Raw genomic sequence first — 18,372 nt, 5'->3', positions numbered from 1 at the left:
CAATGTGGTGTCACCTTACTATATAACAAACAAATTGAATGAGTGGGTTGCAGTCTACATGAGCTTGCAAATAATGCTCAAGGGCCTTTGCGAGATTCTCTCGTCTCTGTTGTTCTCTGTACGAAGTAGGCGTTGAAGCTTGCGTGAATTGGGTGGTGTGTTCAACCCCACTGTCAACGTTCCCTACAAATACGAACATCTACATCTTTAATGCGGTAGGACTACAGCGCTTCGAAGCCCATACAGTCCTCATGATGCCCTTGTTTTGGGGTGTGGGTGTGACCCTCGTGCTGGTACATACTGTTGACTACTACTACTACTACTACTACTACTACTACTACTACTACTACTACTACTACTACTACTACTACTACTACTACTACTACTACTACTACTACTACTACTACTACTACTACTACTACTACTACTACTACTACTACTACTACTACTACTACTACTACTACTACTACTACTACTACTACGTCTATTCTAGCCTGTTCTAACCTTAATATTTAAGTATGCAGGCTATCCTTTCTTTACGAAGTAGAACTGTAGTTTAGTTAATAGTACCTTAGGTGTGTTTTCGCGAACTATAGTGCCCCTCTGGCCACATCGCAGTTGCGCAGGCAGCAGCGAGCACATACTGTTGACCTGGCAACCATTGCACGACTGAAAAACTCGAGCTTCACTGCAGTACTTCGTGGAAGACTTAATGTGATAAGAATATCGTCCAAGACAAAGGCCGAGAAATAGACAAATCCTGGATCACATAAGCGAAATGACATGCAAGAAGCAATTGAGATTACGTAGAATGGCTACGATACACACCAAGCCAAACTTGCTGATGGCTTTAATCCAGGGACCGAAAAATTGTCTTCGCTCGCCTCTGCATGGAAACTTCCGCCCTCACTTGTGCAGTCGCAACTATAACCCTCTGCTGTGGAATCTCGCGATGTCAGAATAGGGACGTGGGACGCGGCTACCCTCCGCGTAGCCGCCACCTACCAAACATCGACTAAGCACATACTCTAGTTTGGCTGATCACAAAGCAAACATACGCGTAACACTCCAATCCGGTGACATTGGCCTCTTACCCCGCGGCCTGTTAGTGCAGTACCAAACAGTAGTTCTGACAGCAAAGCAATATCTTGCAGTAGACCTGAACCTTTGTTCAGTGCTTTTCAAGCCTTCGCCCCGCCACCCGACCCTTCTCACCACCAGTCACCGTCTGCCATTGCCGACAACACCACCATACACCCACATCAGACAGTAAAGCAAAAACTCAAGGCTGACTCAATACTTAATCACGATTTCTCACCGCGATCTGATTTTAGACCTTGGATCGTCGAGATTTTGTTGAAAAGTCATTGCGGACCCCGCTCGTGCAAGGTCAATTCAGGGCATCAGGGTCAACCCTTTACCAACTCATAGACAGTCCCCTAAGCACCAACTTGACGGCGACCGAAGCGCACGTTGTGAGTAGCGCATGAGCCAGGCAAGAGTAACTTGACGACACTTCGGTACCGACGGCCGGCTGTTAACATGGCTCGTTAGTGGCACAGATACTCACAAGACCGAGTGCTGACGAGCACAGACACATCCTTCCCTTCGGACCTACCTGTCCCTCAGGATGACGGCGCGTGTTTGCACTTGAGCGGAACACAGATACCTTCCGTATCCTTGTCCGCAACGTCAGGAGACTGGCTTGATGTCTCGATTTATCCGGGCCTGACCATCGTCTTCTGCTATCCGCGTACCGGTGCACCTGGTGAAACAATCACTGAAGATTGGAACTACATACCAGGAGCACGAGGCTGCACACCTCAGGCGTGCAGCTTTCGTGACGAGATGGTCAAACTACGCGACCTCGGCGCACAGCGTGTATTTGGATTGTCGACTCAGGACACTGCCTACCAAAAAGAGGCCAAGGACCGGCTGCATTTACCCTACGAACTGCTTTCGGACGAGAATCTACACTTTGCCAATGCCCTGAAATTACCCACATTCAAATGGCAAGATAAGACACTGATCAAGAGATGCGCCCTCGCGATCGAAGACGCAGTCATCGTCAAAGTCTGGTACCCTGTTTTCCCTCCCGACAGCAGCGCGAAAGACGTAGTGGGATGGCTCGCAGGCAGAAAATAGTATATGCAGGTACCATTTCCGTGCCCCTGAAACGACTTGGTACCACATTTGGATGCGCACCCGTGAACTTCCTGACTCGGGCCCCTACGGTGCTTTTACGGCTGCCGAATCCGGCTATGTTGGTAGTAGACAGGGGAACTAACAGCAGTAATCGCAACGTACTCAATACTGGGCGCAACAGGAACTGGGGGGTCAAATTCTCTCGATTAGCACGACGGTATGTACCGTCCTCGTGATATACCTTTATTGCCCTCACACACACTGTCAACTGTCGCGGCAAAAGCAATGTTTGGGGACAAGGTTTGACGGGTGCGACGTTGGGTTGCGCACTAAGGATCGTCAAACCTCCAACCGAACGTGGATCGCCCGCACCGTGCGTGCATCGTCAATAAACTTTAGCTCCACGCTCTTCTGCCGGACCCTACAAGATATGGTCTAACCCGTGCCGCCCTGCATGGCGATGTTGTGTCGCAAGGACTCTGTCGATCGCGGATCTTCGTGACTTTGTGAGCACCTACTACTATCCTTCATACACACTACATTCGTTCTATATGCTTTCTTTTCGGAGAACTTGGTGTATCACATAAAGAAGCCTGCGCATCCTGACGAAGTGGCTGAGGCATCGGCGCGGCGTCGTTCACTCACTCCTTATCAGTATATCCAGCTTCAACACAATCTTTAATAATAATGTCTACCACACTCATTACTACGCGCCGACGACCACAAAGCACTACATCTACTTCATCGCGAAGAGCGCCGGCTACATCCACTTCGTCACAAAGAGCGACTGGTACTTCTACCAAACAACGGAAACCGAGCGCAACTTCTACGTCCTTACGTATTGCATCGTCGTCACCAACCGCACTACCTACCAACTTGGCGTCAGACTTCTCCTTCATCCAACTTGGAACGAATGCTCCCGTTCCCAGCGTAACCAACTCACTCAATCAGCCAAGCCTCGTGGACACCTCTAAGGGACCCACCGAAACATGCTCTACAGATAGCGACTGCGCAAGCGGCAAAGCGTGCTCGAGCGCAAAATGTGTTACCATGGGCGGAGCTGCACCGCTTGGCGGGTCGGGCGCAGAGCCAACTTCGCGACTAACCCCAGGGTCGGCTATTGGCATCGGTGTAGGAGTTGTGGGAATGGTGGTGTTGATGATTGCAGCCGGTTACTGGTTCTGGAGGATTCGAGCAAGACGGCCACGCACCCATACGATCGAAGCGCCCTCACACACTCGACAAAGGTCTGCCTCAAATGCCACAGATCAGAGGACCTTGGTAGCATCACTACCAAACAGTCCCCAGAACGCAGCCTTCAGTCAACAACATACCATGGACCCTGGGCTGTTTGCCAGGGCTCTTGCGTTCAACGAGAAGAAGGAGAAACCGGACAACAAGAGGTCAGGATCTATGGAGAAGCACGCACGAAGCTCGACAGAAAAGGCACTGCCACCTCGTCCAACACCTCATCCGCTCATGGAACATCCTCTTCCACCACCGCCAACAAAAGCAAAATCGTATGCTGTCAATGTCAACATCAATAAAAGCATGATACTCGACGATGAGTTGATCAATGCTGTCAGTTCGCTTCGGGGTAATGATACTCCTCGCAGCGGTACCCCAACCCGCGATCGTGCGCCGCGTTACAAGTTTGAGGAATACATCCCGCCTACAGCCGCTCCTCCATCGATATCCATCTCGCATGCCACGCCTACTACGGAAAAGCGAAACTCTGAATACGAACTTAGCCAGTTACCGAACAGAAGACGCTCTGTCGACAGTGTCTCGGTAGCCGACGACAGTTCGAACGGAGGCGATTCCGAACCGCCCTCCCCCGTTAGAGAAACACTTTCTAAACTGGAGAGCAAGCCTCCTCAACTTCCATTACCCGACTTGCCGCCTCCAAGTCCAAGCTTCAGCTTCCGTTCTTACGACTGGTACCAGGATATCATAGGCGATCAACCAAATGGCGAGCCGATCACGCCCACCGTTCCTTCGCGCAACCCTGCGCGAACACCGACAGAATCCACATTTCCTAAACCACTATCTCTTTCTCCAAAGAAGGCCCAGTCCGCCATGCGACACTCGAGTCTTATTCCAGAACCACTTTCACCTGGTGCACCTCCTGCTGCATCAGGTTTGCTTTTACATCCAAGTTCAACGGTACTACCCAGTCCTACGAACCCGAACTATCGTTTATCACCAACTGTTTATACCCCTCCGCGACAGCAATCTCCTATACCACCAACAGCACCCCGTCGTGCCTCCGCACGAGCTTCTACAATGACCACGGCAACCCGAGCTACGCACGATTCTCGAAGCTGGCTACCGGACGATGGACTGTACCTTGCTGAAGAAGGCGATGAATACGCCGAATACAAGACTTTCCATCGACCCAGCGAGGACAGCAGACCTACAAGCTACTCGCCTTTAACATGAGCAATACAAGCCGCCTATCCTACCGCCATTCCAACTATGATGTTGGGAGCGCGCTGAGCTATGTATTTCTACCCATGCGGGCCGTGTACTGCGTGCACCCACATTCTTCATTCTCCACGGGCCGAGACCCTCAGGAAGGATCGCATTGCGCGCAGTGTAATACATCCGCCGCTCCACTTCTCTGTCCCGACTTTGGGCCAACGAGGGCGTGCGCGCCAGCCCTGTACTCCGACGCACGGGAAGGAAGTACGCGGGAAAACGCTAAGACACGCGAGGCCGTGAACTGCATGCAGCTCCATGATGCAATGCGAGCCAGGAGCAAATACTACAGATCATCCTGCAGAGCGGATGCAATGTCACAACGACGTCTAACATTCTTGTACTTTAATACCCTAACGTAATGTAAAACAAACAGTATCAATGAAATACAACAAGTATCAATTTCATAACAGTATGGCTGTGTGTATAAGCTTTCTTCCTTCGTGACCAGCAACCGTGCTTGTGGGGAGATCTGCGTGCGACCCCACTGTCATGACATGTGGCTACAGAACGTTGAACCCGCCACATCGTGCCGTGCATGTACAAGTTTTGGCTCTACCGAGATACATTCCGTGGCGCGTCCACTATATGTGCTCTTGTCAGCTTCGGAAGTGGACTGGGATGTTCACGTGGACGGAGAAAGTAAGGGCGCCGTGAAGGCGTTCGGAGATGCTTAGCAGCTTCCCTCCGTCGGGTCGCACCTACTGATTCGGTGAATGTCGAAGCAGGCACGATGACTTCCGTGCCAAAACTACAAACGAAGACAACACCTCGACACCAACTGCCAGCCCTACGTTGATGTTGTGATCTCCAACCTTGACGATGAATCGTTTCTTTTCCTTCAAGGATCCGTTCTTTTCTTTCAGGATTGTCGCGCTGTACCGCATGCTGGGATACATCCTACACTGGAAGTACCCACGGGTGAGTCGCTTCTGCCAGGCATAATGAGCTATCACAAGCTTCAAGCCACGAAGCTTCGAATCTAGAAGTCCGTATTCTTCACGATCCCCACACATCGACGGAACTGCATGTCTCCGCACGTTCCTATTCGCTCAATGTCGGCACGCCTCCCCATGATCATCCCCCGCACGGAGCTCGCTTATGCATGGTGCATGCAGGCGCCCAGCCTCCTCGAGTCCAGTTCCTGTTGCTCAGCGTCATTGCAGGTTCCTTCACTGCGGGGAATCGCAGATTCACTCAGCAAACCAATATGGCGCCTAATGCAGTGGACAGCAATGCGGAAAGCTATAAAGGGACCAGGTCGCCATGGACTCCAAAGGATCTTCAGGCAGCACTCGACTGGTTCAGCTCATCGATCATGTCGCGCTCAAGCTATCTTCAAGCTTCAACGCTGCTCTCTTCCTTCCTGTCGCTTACAGCTGGCCAAACACCTATCAGTTCGTCTGATGGCGGTTGGAGCACGACCCTGGCTGGCACCCCTACCTCATTCCGCCCTGTCTTTACTCTTCCTCCCACAGTAGACCAAGGCGTTGAGCAGATCCCCAACATCTACGATCCGCAAGCCGTCGATGCACAGGATGTCTGCCCAGGCTACAAGGCGTCCGGTCTTGACCAGAACGACCGTGGTCTGAGCGCCACCTTGACGCTGGCTGGAGCACCTTGCAATGCTTACGGCACCGACATCGAGGAGCTAGATCTGAAGGTTGAATACCAGGCTAAGGGGCGACTGGCCGTTAGCATTGTTCCTAAACATCTTGATGCTAGCAACCAGTCCCAATGGATTGTTCCCGAAGATCTTATCCCAAGGCCGCAATCCGAGGATTCGTCGGAGGGCACAGACCTCAAATTTGATTGTAAGTCATTTCAACGTGGAATCGTTAGATTCCGAGGATTACCAGCTAACATGATTCCAAGGGGGCAACGAGCCATCTTTCTGGTTCAATGTCGGCCGTCGCTCTACTGGAGATGTCATCTTCACTACTCAGGGCTCGCACCTCATCTATGAGAATCAGTTTGTCGAATTTGTCAACAGCCTGCCTGAAGACTACAACCTTTACGGTCTTGGAGAACGCATTCACGGCCTTCGCCTGAACAACAACTTCACCGCGACCATCTACGCTGCTGACGTTGGTGACCCAATCGACCGTAACCTTTACGGTAGCCACCCATTCTACCTCGAAACCCGCTACTTCGAAAAGGGCGGCAATGGTAGCAGGACCCCTCTTAAACAGTCCGAGATGCAGCAGAGCAACTTTGGCTACGACAGCAAGCCAACTGGATCGAAGTACGAGTCTCTCTCTCATGGTGTATACTACCGTAACACTCACGGCATGGATGTTGTTATGAAGCCTGACCATCTCTCCTGGAGAACATTGGGAGGTGCGATCGATCTATTCTTCTACGACGGTCCTTCTCAGCCTGAGGTCACCAAGGAGTACCAGAAGTCGGCGATTGGACTGCCTGCCATGCAGCAGTACTGGACTTTCGGTTTCCACCAGTGCCGATGGGGTTACCGCAACTGGACAGAGTTGAGGGAGGTTGTTGAGACTATGAGGGCTTTCAACATTCCTATGGGTAAGCTTCTCGTCGTATTATGTCGCTTAAGCATGTTTACTGACTATAACTAGAAACTATCTGGCTCGACATCGATTACATGGACCAGTACCGAGACTTCACTCTTGATCCTGTGACTTTCTCCCCCTCTGGCGTTAAGGACTTCTTTGGCTGGCTGCACGGAAACAACCAGCACTTTGTACCCATTGTGGACGCGGCGATCTACATCCCGAATCCGCAGAACGCTAGTGACACATACGATACTTACGCTCGCGGAAACGAGTCTGGTGTCTTCCTGAAGAACCCCGATGGCAGCCAATACATTGGCGCTGTATGGCCTGGGTACACTGTATTCCCCGACTGGCTATCTTCCAACGGTGTAGCCTGGTGGGTTAAGGAAATGGTTGAGTGGTACAAGGAAGTGCCATTCAGCGGCTTCTGGGTCGACATGACTGAAGTCTCTTCATTCTGCGTCGGCTCCTGCGGTACTGGCAACGTTACCTTGAACCCTGTTCACCCACCTTTCTCTCTCCCGGGCGAGGTAGGCAACATTGTCTACGACTTCCCTGAAGGCTTCAACATCACCAACGCGACCGAGGCCGCTTCGGCTTCAGCCGGTGCCTCGAGCCAGGCCGCATTGTCAGCAGAGCCCACGGCAGAGGTTTCTACAACTGCCAGCTACTACCGATCAGAGCCCACTCCCGGTTCGCGCAACGTCAACTACCCTCCATACGTCATCAACCACGTCCAGGGCGGAGCTGATCTTGCTGTTCACGCTGTCAGCCCTAACGCGACACATGAGAACGGCGTCGAGGAGTACGATGTTCACAACCTCTTTGGTCACCAGATCATCAATGCCACCTACCAGGGTCTTCTCGAAGTCTTCCCCGGCAAGCGACCCTTCATTATCGGACGTTCTACGTTCGCTGGTAGCGGCAAGTGGGCTGGTCACTGGGGTGGTGACAACGCGTCCAAGTGGGCTTACATGTTCTTCTCCATTCCTCAGGCTCTATCCTTCTCGCTCTTCGGTATTCCCATGTTCGGTGTCGACACATGTGGTTTCAACGGAAACACTGACATGGAGCTTTGCGCCCGCTGGATGCAACTTTCTGCTTTCTTCCCATTCTACCGTAACCACAACGTGCTCTCTGCCATTCCACAGGAGCCATACGTCTGGGATGCCGTAGCCTCTGCATCCAGGACCGCCATGCACATCCGATACTCTCTGCTGCCCTACATGTACACTCTCTTCAACGACGCCCACACCACTGGTTCTACCGTGATGCGTGCGCTCGCATGGGAGTTCCCCAACGAGCCACAGCTCGCAGGCGTCGACACACAATTTATGTTGGGACCGAACATCCTCGTCACTCCTGTTCTTGAGCCTCAGGTTGACACCGTCAACGGTGTCTTCCCCGGTATCGTTGACGGCGAGAGCTGGTTTGACTGGTACTCTGGCGAGCGTGTCCAGGCTGAAGCTGGTGTCAACACCACCATCTCGGCTCCTCTGGGCCACATCCCCGTATACGTCCGCGGTGGCGCAGTACTGCCAACTCAAGAGCCTGGCTACACCACTACTGAGTCCCGGAAGAACCCATGGGGTCTCATCGTTGCTCTATCAAATGATGGTACCGCTTCTGGTAACCTGTACATTGATGATGGCGAGTCCCTTGAGCCGGAATCGAGCCTGGATATCACGTTCGCTGCTATGGATGGACAACTCAAGGCTGAGGTTCAGGGCGAGTTCAAGGACACCAACGCGCTTGCTAATGTCACTATTCTGGGAGCTTCGTCCTGTGGACAGGTCAAGCTGAACGGCGAGACGGTCGATGCAAGCAATGTAGAATACAATTCTACCAGCAGCGTCCTGAAGCTCACAGGTCTGAATGATTTGACCAGTGGAGGAGCTTGGCAAGGTAGCTGGACCCTGAGCTGGAAGTAAGCGATAGAGTTTCATAGAGGATGTATCATAAACTTTGGTATCATCAACCATAGAATGGTGGAGCGACCCTAACGCTCGATTAGCGAGCTACCCCTAGACATGAATCTACTGCGTTTCAAAGCCAACCCCTGACCTCCATGTTTGACAAATCGATGCGTCCTCGGAGCGCGCTGTGCTCACAGTCTTCCAGGTTTTGCGACGAGCGGAGTCGTGAACGAATGACGTCATAACGGGAACTTGCACCTCCAAGGATACGACCAAAGCCCAAAGGAGTCTTTACGTACCACGCATCATCATGGCATTCTCTCACACACGAAGAAAGTTCGCTCCGAACACCTCCTTCAGCAACATCTCTCCAAACGACTGAAAGAAGAAAGAAAAGCAATCCATCATGCCACCCAAGAAACTCAACCAACAAGCACCCTCCTCGATCCCCGACGTAGACGAGCTGAAGAGCATAGCCGCAAAGTCCGACAGTCCAGAAGACAAACTCAAAGAAGCCGCCGCGAGCGCCGAGTCCGCCCTCGCCTCCGCCAAAACCGCCTCGTCGCTACGTGCCGCCGCCGAAACCATCAAAGACCCTGAGAAACGGAACAAATACCTGCAAGATGCATACAACAAGGAGATTGAAGCGCATGGAAACTCGAAGAAGGCGCGCGTACTCAGCTCAGGCGCGTTCCAGGGTAGTGTAGGGGGCGGTGGGATTGGTATGGCTGTGGGAGCGGGACTGGGTACGGTGGTAGGCACGCTGGTGGGGACTGTGGCTACGATTCCTACGACGGCTGTTGGCACGTTGGTGGGTGCGGGCGTGGGTGGTGTACATGGGCCTTGGGTTAAGCTTGGGGGTGGGAAGAAAGATGGGAAGGATAAGGAGAAGGAAGGTGAAGAGGGCGGCGAAGGGGAGGATGTTGATGGGCAGATGCAAGACCAGATGGGTGGTGAGGAGGACGGTATACCAGATCCTGAGGCGCTGAGACGTGCGGCAGATGAGTTTGCGCAGCAGCGGAAGGCGAACCAGGAGAATAGTGGTGCGGATGCAGAGAAGAAGGAGAAGAAGAAGCCTAGGAAACTGGAGGTACGGGGTAAACAAGGTGCATGAGAAGCGACAGCGGAAAAATCTCTTGACATTCGATTTTGTGACATCGCACTGAGCTCATGGTTTTGTTTGGGGGATGCATTGTTTGGCGCCAGCATATATAAGCATTGGGGGTTGTGGCATAGTATACACAAGTCTGACACGAAATTTCTCATCCACCCTTCTCATCGGTGAACAACTACTCCAGCGCCTTCACCCATACCCCGTACCTTCCCCTCAACAACACGTTCAGGTAATCCTAACTCCGTACATATCTCATCAAAACAGTGCATACCGTCTAGAAATCTCAATAGAGGAAGCCCGCTCCCGCTCTTGTCTCTATCGCTCACCAAGCCCTCGAGGGTGTGGTGTTCTTCACCCTTCGAAACACTGAGATGTTGGGGATTCTGTTGTTGAAGATGATTGTGATTCGCAGGCATCGCGGAGGCAACGCTGGGTCTGTGAATCGAGAAGGATGGGTGATGTGTGTGGATATTGGCTTGGGAAGTGTGGTGACCGTGGGTCTGGATACTTGGTTGGGAGGAATGGTGTACTCGTTCGTTACCGCGAATTGTGGTGGTGTCTGAGTCGCGGGGGTTTGCGAGAGATGTCGCGGCACTTGTTTGCAGACTCGTTGGTGGTGCGGGCGGTAGGGTCGTCGAGGTCGCTATCGCGTACTTGTGCACACGGTAGAGGAAACCCTTGATGATGCCGAAGGTAATGAAGCGGCGTACGTCGATGCCAGTGAGCAAGTCCAGATTCTCCAGCACCCAGTTCTTCAAAGTGAGACCCTGTCGCAGCGATGTGTATAGTGTTATCAACGTCTCGTGGCTCGTCTGCCATACATTCTCTTCCTCCTCTTCCTTCTTTTGAGCGGCGATGTGGCTATCGAACTCTGAGACCCTAAGCGTAGATCCGACAGTCTCGCTTTGCTGTGATGACAAAGACGAGGTCGAACTACGCTCGTCCCTACTCTTCTCTGAAACTTCGCTATCTATCCGAGCTGGCTTTGCGTTCGAACCAAGTCTCATTCTCGGTACGCTGACGTATCGCATACACTCCTCTTTAACCTCTGCATCCATTATGAAATCACCAATCTCTGCTGTTGGCGCATATATGGCGCTGAAGCTGAAGATATCCAGTAGTATTAAACATCCATAATATACCAAATGTTGAATGGCTCGTCTTGTCAACGAGAGATCGGTATCAGCCAGTTGCGCTATATGGGCTATCGAGTTGATACCGTTTATGTATGGTAGTATGCGATTGAGAGTGAGGTCCGAGGATACAGGTTGCTGGAGACTTGACAGAGATATGGTGAGCAAGGGCACTTGATGCGCGAGGATAGGCGGAGGAGGCGGTCGCGTAGGGAACAGCTTCAGGTTGATCGTATTCGAGTCATCTGGTGGTTAGTTAGTATATCGCATACTACAGTTTGGTACGAAGCATGACTTACCGATTGGTATCATACACTCTGCGTAGTTATTTAAATCCTCAAGCACCATCTCACAAAGCGCATACACCTTGCTTCCACCATCTATTCCAAATCCGCCGACGCCATCGTCGTGCCCAAACCCGACGTTTCCTCCTTCATCTTCCCAAAGGCCCTCCTCTTCTCTGGACAAGAATCCGCCTTGCTCTTCTAAGCCTCTCAACAAGCGCCCTAGCTTCCTCACGACTTCGCCGTAGCACGCCCAATCGCGCTCATTTTCGCCTATCACAATTGCGAAATTGAAGATGAACTCATTCCTACTGTATTTCCCTTCTCTTATGCAAACCGGGTATCCGATGACGCGATTGTGGTTGATGCAGAAAGTGAGTAGGCGGTCGCAGAACTGTTGCGTGGGTATGAGGAATTGCGTGACCGAGGGGAAGGTGAAGAGTGGTGTGGGGAGCGCCGATGGGAGGTTGGAGGGTATTATGGCGCCTGCGGGTACCTGATGGAGGACGCGATTCCCTGGAGATGTTAGCGGAGTTTCTGAAGGCGCGGCTCTCTTTTGATTACCTTTCTCATGATGGAAGCGAGTATAGAAAATGGCTTTGATCGCGCGCGTAGGCATTGAAATCTGTAGGCTCTACCGCCAGAGTTTGCTGGCGACTACATGGTGAGTGTAGAGCCTCCGGAGTCGCGATGTGGGGAGCTTGAGAGAGCTTCCAGGGTTCCGAGGTGTGGTCTGTGCGTTGCATCACGCGTCGTCGTTATGAGATTTCCGAAATACCATTCTGATACATACGACGGAATCTGAGCAATCGTTACATTGGCTGTGAGAAAATCACCTGATCATTGCAGTCGAAATATGTCTAGTCGTAGTTCCTATTCGTGGCCTTTCCCAAATACACGCTTTATAAATAGCGTCACCCGTTCACCAAACATCTTCGAAGTCCTATTTCCGACCTTGCCTTGCACTGCTCTAGGGTTGACGATTAGTTCCTTCAACTCGATAACATCCAACTTCAGCTGAGCTAGTGTTCTCTCTGAGGCTGGAAAACAAGGTACTGTTGCACTACGAGACGCCAAGCGCTGCTTCATCCGCTCGGTAGCTTGGGCATCCCCAGCCAAGAATTCATCGAAGTTCTCCTGGATGATAACCAATGCAGTTTTCGTGCCTTGCTTCCTCGTCTCAACGCATGCGTTGGCATCCGCCCCATGTAGAAGTAAGAGTTTCAGTATGGACACCCATTTGACGGGATCTTGGATCGGCGTATACAGACAATTTTGCCAGGCACTGAACCCGTTGAATTTGAAGTTCGGGTCAGCACCGTTTAGTAAGAGAGTCTGAACGAGATCAGGGTCACTGAAGTCTGACCAGTGTCCGTGTTGTGGCTCAGGTCTGCACGCGTAGTCGAGCAAAGGCCTACCACGTTTGTCCAAACAAATCTGGCCTTTTGCGCGGATGGTGTCTTGGACGTATAAGGTCAACCCAAATCTGACGTTCAGGGACATGAAGTTATCATGCCAGGGAGCAGGCCTTGAATAATCCTCCTCCCATGTGTCGCACCAAGTCGCCCCCTTGTATTGTCTTTGTTCTCCCCAACGTCCCGTGACGTCTGGGAAGTAAACCCTCATTGCTTTGTCGAGCTCGTCGAGGAGTTTTCGAGAGCTCATCTGGGTGTCCGCTTCTGTAAGTCGCGCAAAGAGCAGCGTGGTAGTTATAAGCTTCCAGGGAACCTTGCGATCGGCAGGCCGCTGCCGCAATAGATCCACTGCTTTGACTTCCATGACCAATGATTGTAACATAGCCAGAGAGGCATGGAACTGCTGTCCTTCTGTGTGGCTTACCAAATCGTCCCAGACCTCTTTCTTGTGTAAAAAGTCAGCAACAGTCCTGTGAAGATATACGACGTCCTTCCTGCTCCTGAGGTCTGCCTGGCTCAATTCGTCTTGAAATATGTCCTGTTCCTGGGACTTGACTCGCGTCCGGAGCTCTAGGAGACCTGCGCAACGACTTCTAAGTCGACGATCTGTGGTGATCTCTATTTTTTCGAGTTCTTCATCCGACAAGGGAGAGATTTTTGCGCTTATGATCTCTTTGGTCTTGGCTTCTGCATAGGATAATCTGACGGCGGATAGTGGCCCTACAGAATCTCCTCTCATCACAGACGACTGTTGGTGGCCTTCGTCATTGCATCGAAGGATCTGAAATATGCATGCGGCTTGTGACTTATACAGGGAAGGTACGTTACTCAGCATGTGAGTGAAAAGCGCCTCAAGATCCTGCGGTAAATCCCGGAGCCGTAGTTGAAGCTCTTCGATCTTGTCGCCATTCCGTAGCCCTTGAAGGAGAGACTTCACTACAAGTTTGACCCATAAGAAAACGCCAGAGGCTGAGCCGACGATCTCTTCAACAAGGGCTTTGGTGTCGTCTTCGTAAGTGGCTTTCAGATACACCATCTGAGGATGTACAGACAAGCTGTCATCCACATACTTTGTGATATCGTTATGAGTGAGCTGTTGGAGCTGCAGTTGTGGCTGACTAGCGAAGCAATCCGTAAATTCCGTGAGTGGCCTGCTTGATAGAAGGGCTTTGATCTTGCCACTTTTCGTGGCAGTGATGAACATCTCCCCAAGCTCGGTCATCGTGATTCCTCGAGCATCAAACTCATCTAAACCGTCGACTACTATCACGATCTTCGTGGATGTGAGAGGATTGTTCATGAGCCTTCCAAACGCTCGTCGAAGCTGGTGAAAGGTTGGGAATTCGCTCCATTCGGCGTCGAGTAGATACTGCTCCGCAAATAGTGTAGAGGCTAGAGATATGTCCTGACCGAGCACTTGCCAAAGTAGTGAACGCAAGAGGCCTTCTTGTGACCTTTGGATTTCAGCACCTGAACTCCAGAAGTAGAAGTCAGCAACAATGAGACGATCGCCTCCAGCCCAGAGATGTAGTGAATCCATAAACCGGGGATCTTGATAGAGATACTTCATTAACGTTGATTTTCCGGACCCGGCCTTCCCGTTAATCCAATACACGCCACCATCCTGGCGAAGCCAGTCTGTGAGGCTTGGCCAGCTTGAGGAATCTCTACTCTCCAGTGCCCAGTTGAAGGTGTTCTGATGCGCAGTCACGATATCATCGTACCTGTCGTCTTTCCGGGCGAAGTATAGCTTATTCGTGATTGCGCGTGGGACATCCTTTATGCTGTACTCTTCGAGTCGTTGATTGGCGATGCTATGTAAGACCTCTTTGTGACGTATCGATGCCAAAGAGCTGTCGATCTCTTGCCGTTGTATGATCTTTTCGGTTTGTGAAGTTATTGTCGTGCCGAGTTGTTTGTTGCTCTCCACTATGCTCAGCATCGCCGTCCGACTCGTTTCATCTAGGCCTTGCAATTGGTCATGCCTGATAGATATCAGAATCCTAAACTGAAGCTCATCACGCATTGTCTGAAGTCGTAACTTGATATCCTCGATCTTTTTAGCATTCCAAGATGCTTTTAGAGCGCTGAGAATCGTTTTGTATCTGGCCGCGTCTTTGGAACATCGCAACGACTCGAGTTTAGCGATAAGTTCCTGAGCAATCTTCGTGCACTCAGCAGCCAGATCCTCGAGTGCCTGTAGATATGTAAGACTGACGTCGTGGGCGCCCAGACCTTGTACATGTCTAACGTACCTGGCTGTCCTGGGCCAATGGGCCCGAGCTGGCCGGATTAGGACGAGCCCATAATGTTATGCGTTCGTTCAGTGCTGTGAAGTCTTCAACCACCCGTTCTAATTCCGAGTTCTGGACGGTAGAACCTGACTGGCGAATTTGGTTTCCAGTTGACAAGACTGTCGCGGTGAAGTCTATGACCTGTAAGATGTTGGCAGCAAGACCAAGTCCTGCGATGGCTTCCATGGCGGCCACTCGAATGTGACAGGAAAGGACATCGCAAGTGTGAGGCTGAGGGCTGGCGTCTTAAAGGGTCGGACGAGTATGCAGCTTAGCTGCGTGCAGGTGTTGCGCTAACGTTCAGCTGAAGTCGTGCGGGTCTGGAAGCCAATGGGCGCACATGATCACCGCCACCAAAACAGCCAACAAGTGGTAACTCCGAAGATCGCCCAACCGACTCTTCTGCCAGTTTGTAGAGAGATTCCATAATGCTAAGAACATGCGCTTATCGAGCAAACCGCGCTGTGATGTGAGGATAGCGCCTAGTCAGAGTGGCACCACCTCCTACATGAAAAAAACTGAACAACTGCCTCCTAGAAGTCTACATTACCCCGAAGGATATCTGAATTTCAACTCTTACACTAACGTAGACGGCAGAGTATCTGTTTAGTTTTTTCCTTGTATGAGGTGGGACTGGATTTGAGTTGGCGCGATCAACTCGTGAAAGGGTATATTGAAACGTATCGATACGCTCGCCTGGATGGAAAAATGAAGAGCCCAATCCTTCTTCGGAAAAGTTCACGCCGTGTAGGAAAGAAGTGCACACGTACGAGCACGCATCAAAGGAGAAACCACCTTGAGCGAATGCCGCACCACTTAATCGTCCGAGCCGTCCTCAGGAAGCTCCCTCAACACGCCCTCCACAATCTCAATGAGCTCATCAACATCCGGTCGCTCGCTCGGCTCCAGCCTCAAACACTTCCTCACCACCTCTTTGACGCTGTCTGTGATAGCATCCTCGGGGTTCGCCTTCTGCTTACCCCTCTGCATACCCTCATCTGGAAATCTCCAGTCACCACCCAATACACATATGCTCAAACTACCACCAGTCTCGTCTGACCTAGCCTCGAAGGGGCTCTTGCCGACCAAGCAGGCGTAGAGCGTGCAACCGAGCGACCAAATGTCGACCTTGGTGTCGATAACAGAGCCGGTCTTGACGTCGAAGAGTTCTGGAGCGCGGTATGGCATGGTGGAGTGTTCGGCCGCGGTGTCTTGGATTTGTAGGGCGAGGGATCGCGACGTTACGGGCGTGGGGGAAGGTGCGAGGGAGCCGAGATCCATGAGGATGGGTGTCTGGCCGTCGTCGTCTATCATGATGTTTCCTACGCGTGTTAGTCTCTAGAATGCGCAACCATAAGATGAATGCAGTGCATACCAGGCTTGATGTCCCTGTGCGCGTACGCCCTCTCCCCGCCAGGCGCAATGCCTTCGTGCGCCGCTGTGACTTCTGATTCTTCTAGCAGTCCTTCTGCCTCTTGCTCGTCATCCTCGTCATGATCGCGATTCCGCCTGCTCGGGCGCATCTCCATTGTCTCCGCAGCTTCCGCGTCTGCCCTCTTCGCGTCCCTCCGGACCTTCTTCGCCTTGCCTTCACTCTTCGCGCCGCCGGGCCCGCCCTTGATCTTGTACTGATGCATTGCCTTTAGCGCTTTGCAAACACCCAGGAACAGCACCATGAGTCTTCGCTCTGGGAACTTTGTGTGGTTGACCAGGTTCGCGTTGATCATGTCTTGCAGGTTGCCGCGACGGTAGTACGGGAGGAGGATGTATACGGTCTTCGCGGACGAGTCTGACTTGTCGGTTTCAACAGAGTAGTCGATTGAGTGTATGATGTTGGGGTGCGGCGAGAAGAGTGTGTAGGCCTCGACTTCCTTGAGCGCCAGGCTCACGCTTTCTTGGCCGAAGGGACATCTGATCTTCTTGAGGGCGAGGAGTTGTTGATTTGAGTTGTCTTGTACGAGGTATACATATGAGAAGCCACCCTGGGTCGCGATGAGTAAAGTGAAAGTGCATTGGAGATAACTTAGCTTACCTCGCCCAGCAGCCGTAATATCTTGAAACTTCGACTGTTGATCTTCAATTGTGGTGAGCTAGGAAAGCAAACCATGCAATTTGTGAAGGAATAGACAACGTCCAGGAAGTATGTGCCTAGGGATCCCATCGTGGCGATTTCCGTTGCGACTGCTGTTTGTTTTGTTTGCGAAGCTATCGACAGCTTGCGGGAAGGCGGTGCCGAGATAGACGCGCGGTCAATTCGAATTGTCGAGTGTCGCAATAGTACGGAGCTTATTTTTGGGTGATGAGGGGGTGATCGGGGCGGAACGATAGTGAAGACGTGTTGTTTACTGTGATAGGATGTTGGTGCTGACGACGAGGTTCCGGCTTGCGCCAAGGCGTGGCTGTGAACCCTGGCAGTTGCACGCTTCCGATCGCCTGCGGAACGTGGTCGGGAAGATCCACATGCGGCTAACCCGAAGCGGACGGTAGCGCCGCACAACCAAAAACTTGGAATATAAACCAAACCCAGAATGAAAAGAGTGCGCCTTTGATTCAGACTGCGGTCTGGTCCTTTGGGCTAGTCCTCGGGATAGTGTTCTGGTTATAAATCAAACTTTGTCAAAATTCGCCATCAACGTCTCCAAGAGACTCCAAACTTCATGGGCGTGTGGCTCAGTGGTAGAGCGGTTAGTAATCACCTTGTACAGAGTGTATGCGACACAAGTACTGACTTAAAACTAGTCCGCTTTGCATCTCCTTTGCTCGAAAGGGCGTTGAGTACAGCAATCTGCGGAAGGTCCGGGTTTCGGTATGTTCAGAATACGCTCCAGAGGTCGAGCCCACTCGCTAACATGTTCAAGATCACCCGCCCGTCCATTAAAACTTCTTTTTTGCTGTTTTTTGGCTGCCTTTTATTCCTATTCTTGCAGGTTATAACATGCTGTCGCAAGAGCTAAGTAATTATTGCGAACCTAACTTGTCTAAGACACTAGGAGAACGTTACTTAAAACCTTGCAAAATATTAAAGATGCACACAAACGCTGCTTGCATTGTCTAGCATTTTGTCT

General features: G+C 51.6%; 6 protein-coding genes across 6 annotated transcripts; 4 read left to right on the top strand and 2 right to left on the bottom strand.

The window, feature by feature from the left end:
* Positions 1 to 38: 38 nt before the first annotated feature.
* Positions 39 to 503, top strand: J4E93_004361 (uncharacterized protein; the record flags this gene model as incomplete). Its single annotated transcript, XM_049342289.1, has 2 exons — positions 39 to 42; positions 220 to 503. 2 exons carry the CDS (start codon positions 39 to 41, stop codon positions 501 to 503), a joined length of 288 nt encoding a protein of 95 aa, XP_049200441.1.
* A 1,039-nt stretch (positions 504 to 1,542) lies between these two features.
* On the top strand, positions 1,543 to 2,145 carry J4E93_004360 (uncharacterized protein; the record flags this gene model as incomplete). Its single annotated transcript, XM_049342288.1, has 2 exons — positions 1,543 to 1,549; positions 1,595 to 2,145. The coding sequence occupies 2 exons, from the start codon at positions 1,543 to 1,545 to the stop codon at positions 2,143 to 2,145; spliced, it is 558 nt and encodes a 185-aa protein (XP_049200440.1).
* Positions 2,146 to 5,836: 3,691 nt separating this feature from the next.
* Positions 5,837 to 9,082, top strand: J4E93_004359 (uncharacterized protein; the record flags this gene model as incomplete). The annotated part of the gene is made up of 3 exons (XM_049342287.1): positions 5,837 to 6,440; positions 6,502 to 7,161; positions 7,215 to 9,082. 3 exons carry the CDS (start codon positions 5,837 to 5,839, stop codon positions 9,080 to 9,082), a joined length of 3,132 nt encoding a protein of 1,043 aa, XP_049200439.1.
* A 391-nt stretch (positions 9,083 to 9,473) lies between these two features.
* Positions 9,474 to 10,181, top strand: J4E93_004358 (uncharacterized protein; the record flags this gene model as incomplete). The annotated part of the gene is made up of 1 exon (XM_049342286.1): positions 9,474 to 10,181. The coding sequence occupies one exon, from the start codon at positions 9,474 to 9,476 to the stop codon at positions 10,179 to 10,181; it is 708 nt and encodes a 235-aa protein (XP_049200438.1).
* Positions 10,182 to 10,342: 161 nt separating this feature from the next.
* Positions 10,343 to 15,493, bottom strand: J4E93_004357 (uncharacterized protein; the record flags this gene model as incomplete). Its single annotated transcript, XM_049342285.1, has 4 exons — positions 10,343 to 11,559; positions 11,614 to 12,114; positions 12,498 to 15,210; positions 15,269 to 15,493. The coding sequence occupies 4 exons, from the start codon at positions 15,491 to 15,493 to the stop codon at positions 10,343 to 10,345; spliced, it is 4,656 nt and encodes a 1,551-aa protein (XP_049200437.1).
* A 630-nt stretch (positions 15,494 to 16,123) lies between these two features.
* On the bottom strand, positions 16,124 to 17,468 carry J4E93_004356 (uncharacterized protein; the record flags this gene model as incomplete). Its single annotated transcript, XM_049342284.1, has 3 exons — positions 16,124 to 16,629; positions 16,683 to 17,289; positions 17,340 to 17,468. 3 exons carry the CDS (start codon positions 17,466 to 17,468, stop codon positions 16,124 to 16,126), a joined length of 1,242 nt encoding a protein of 413 aa, XP_049200436.1.
* Between the last annotated feature and the right edge of the window lie 904 nt (positions 17,469 to 18,372).

This window comes from Alternaria ventricosa, assembly GCF_023758065.1.
Source record: "Alternaria ventricosa strain BMP 2768 chromosome Unknown scaffold_6, whole genome shotgun sequence".
Taxonomy (NCBI): domain Eukaryota; kingdom Fungi; phylum Ascomycota; class Dothideomycetes; order Pleosporales; family Pleosporaceae; genus Alternaria; species Alternaria ventricosa.
This window is presented reverse-complemented; position numbering and strand designations above follow the sequence as displayed.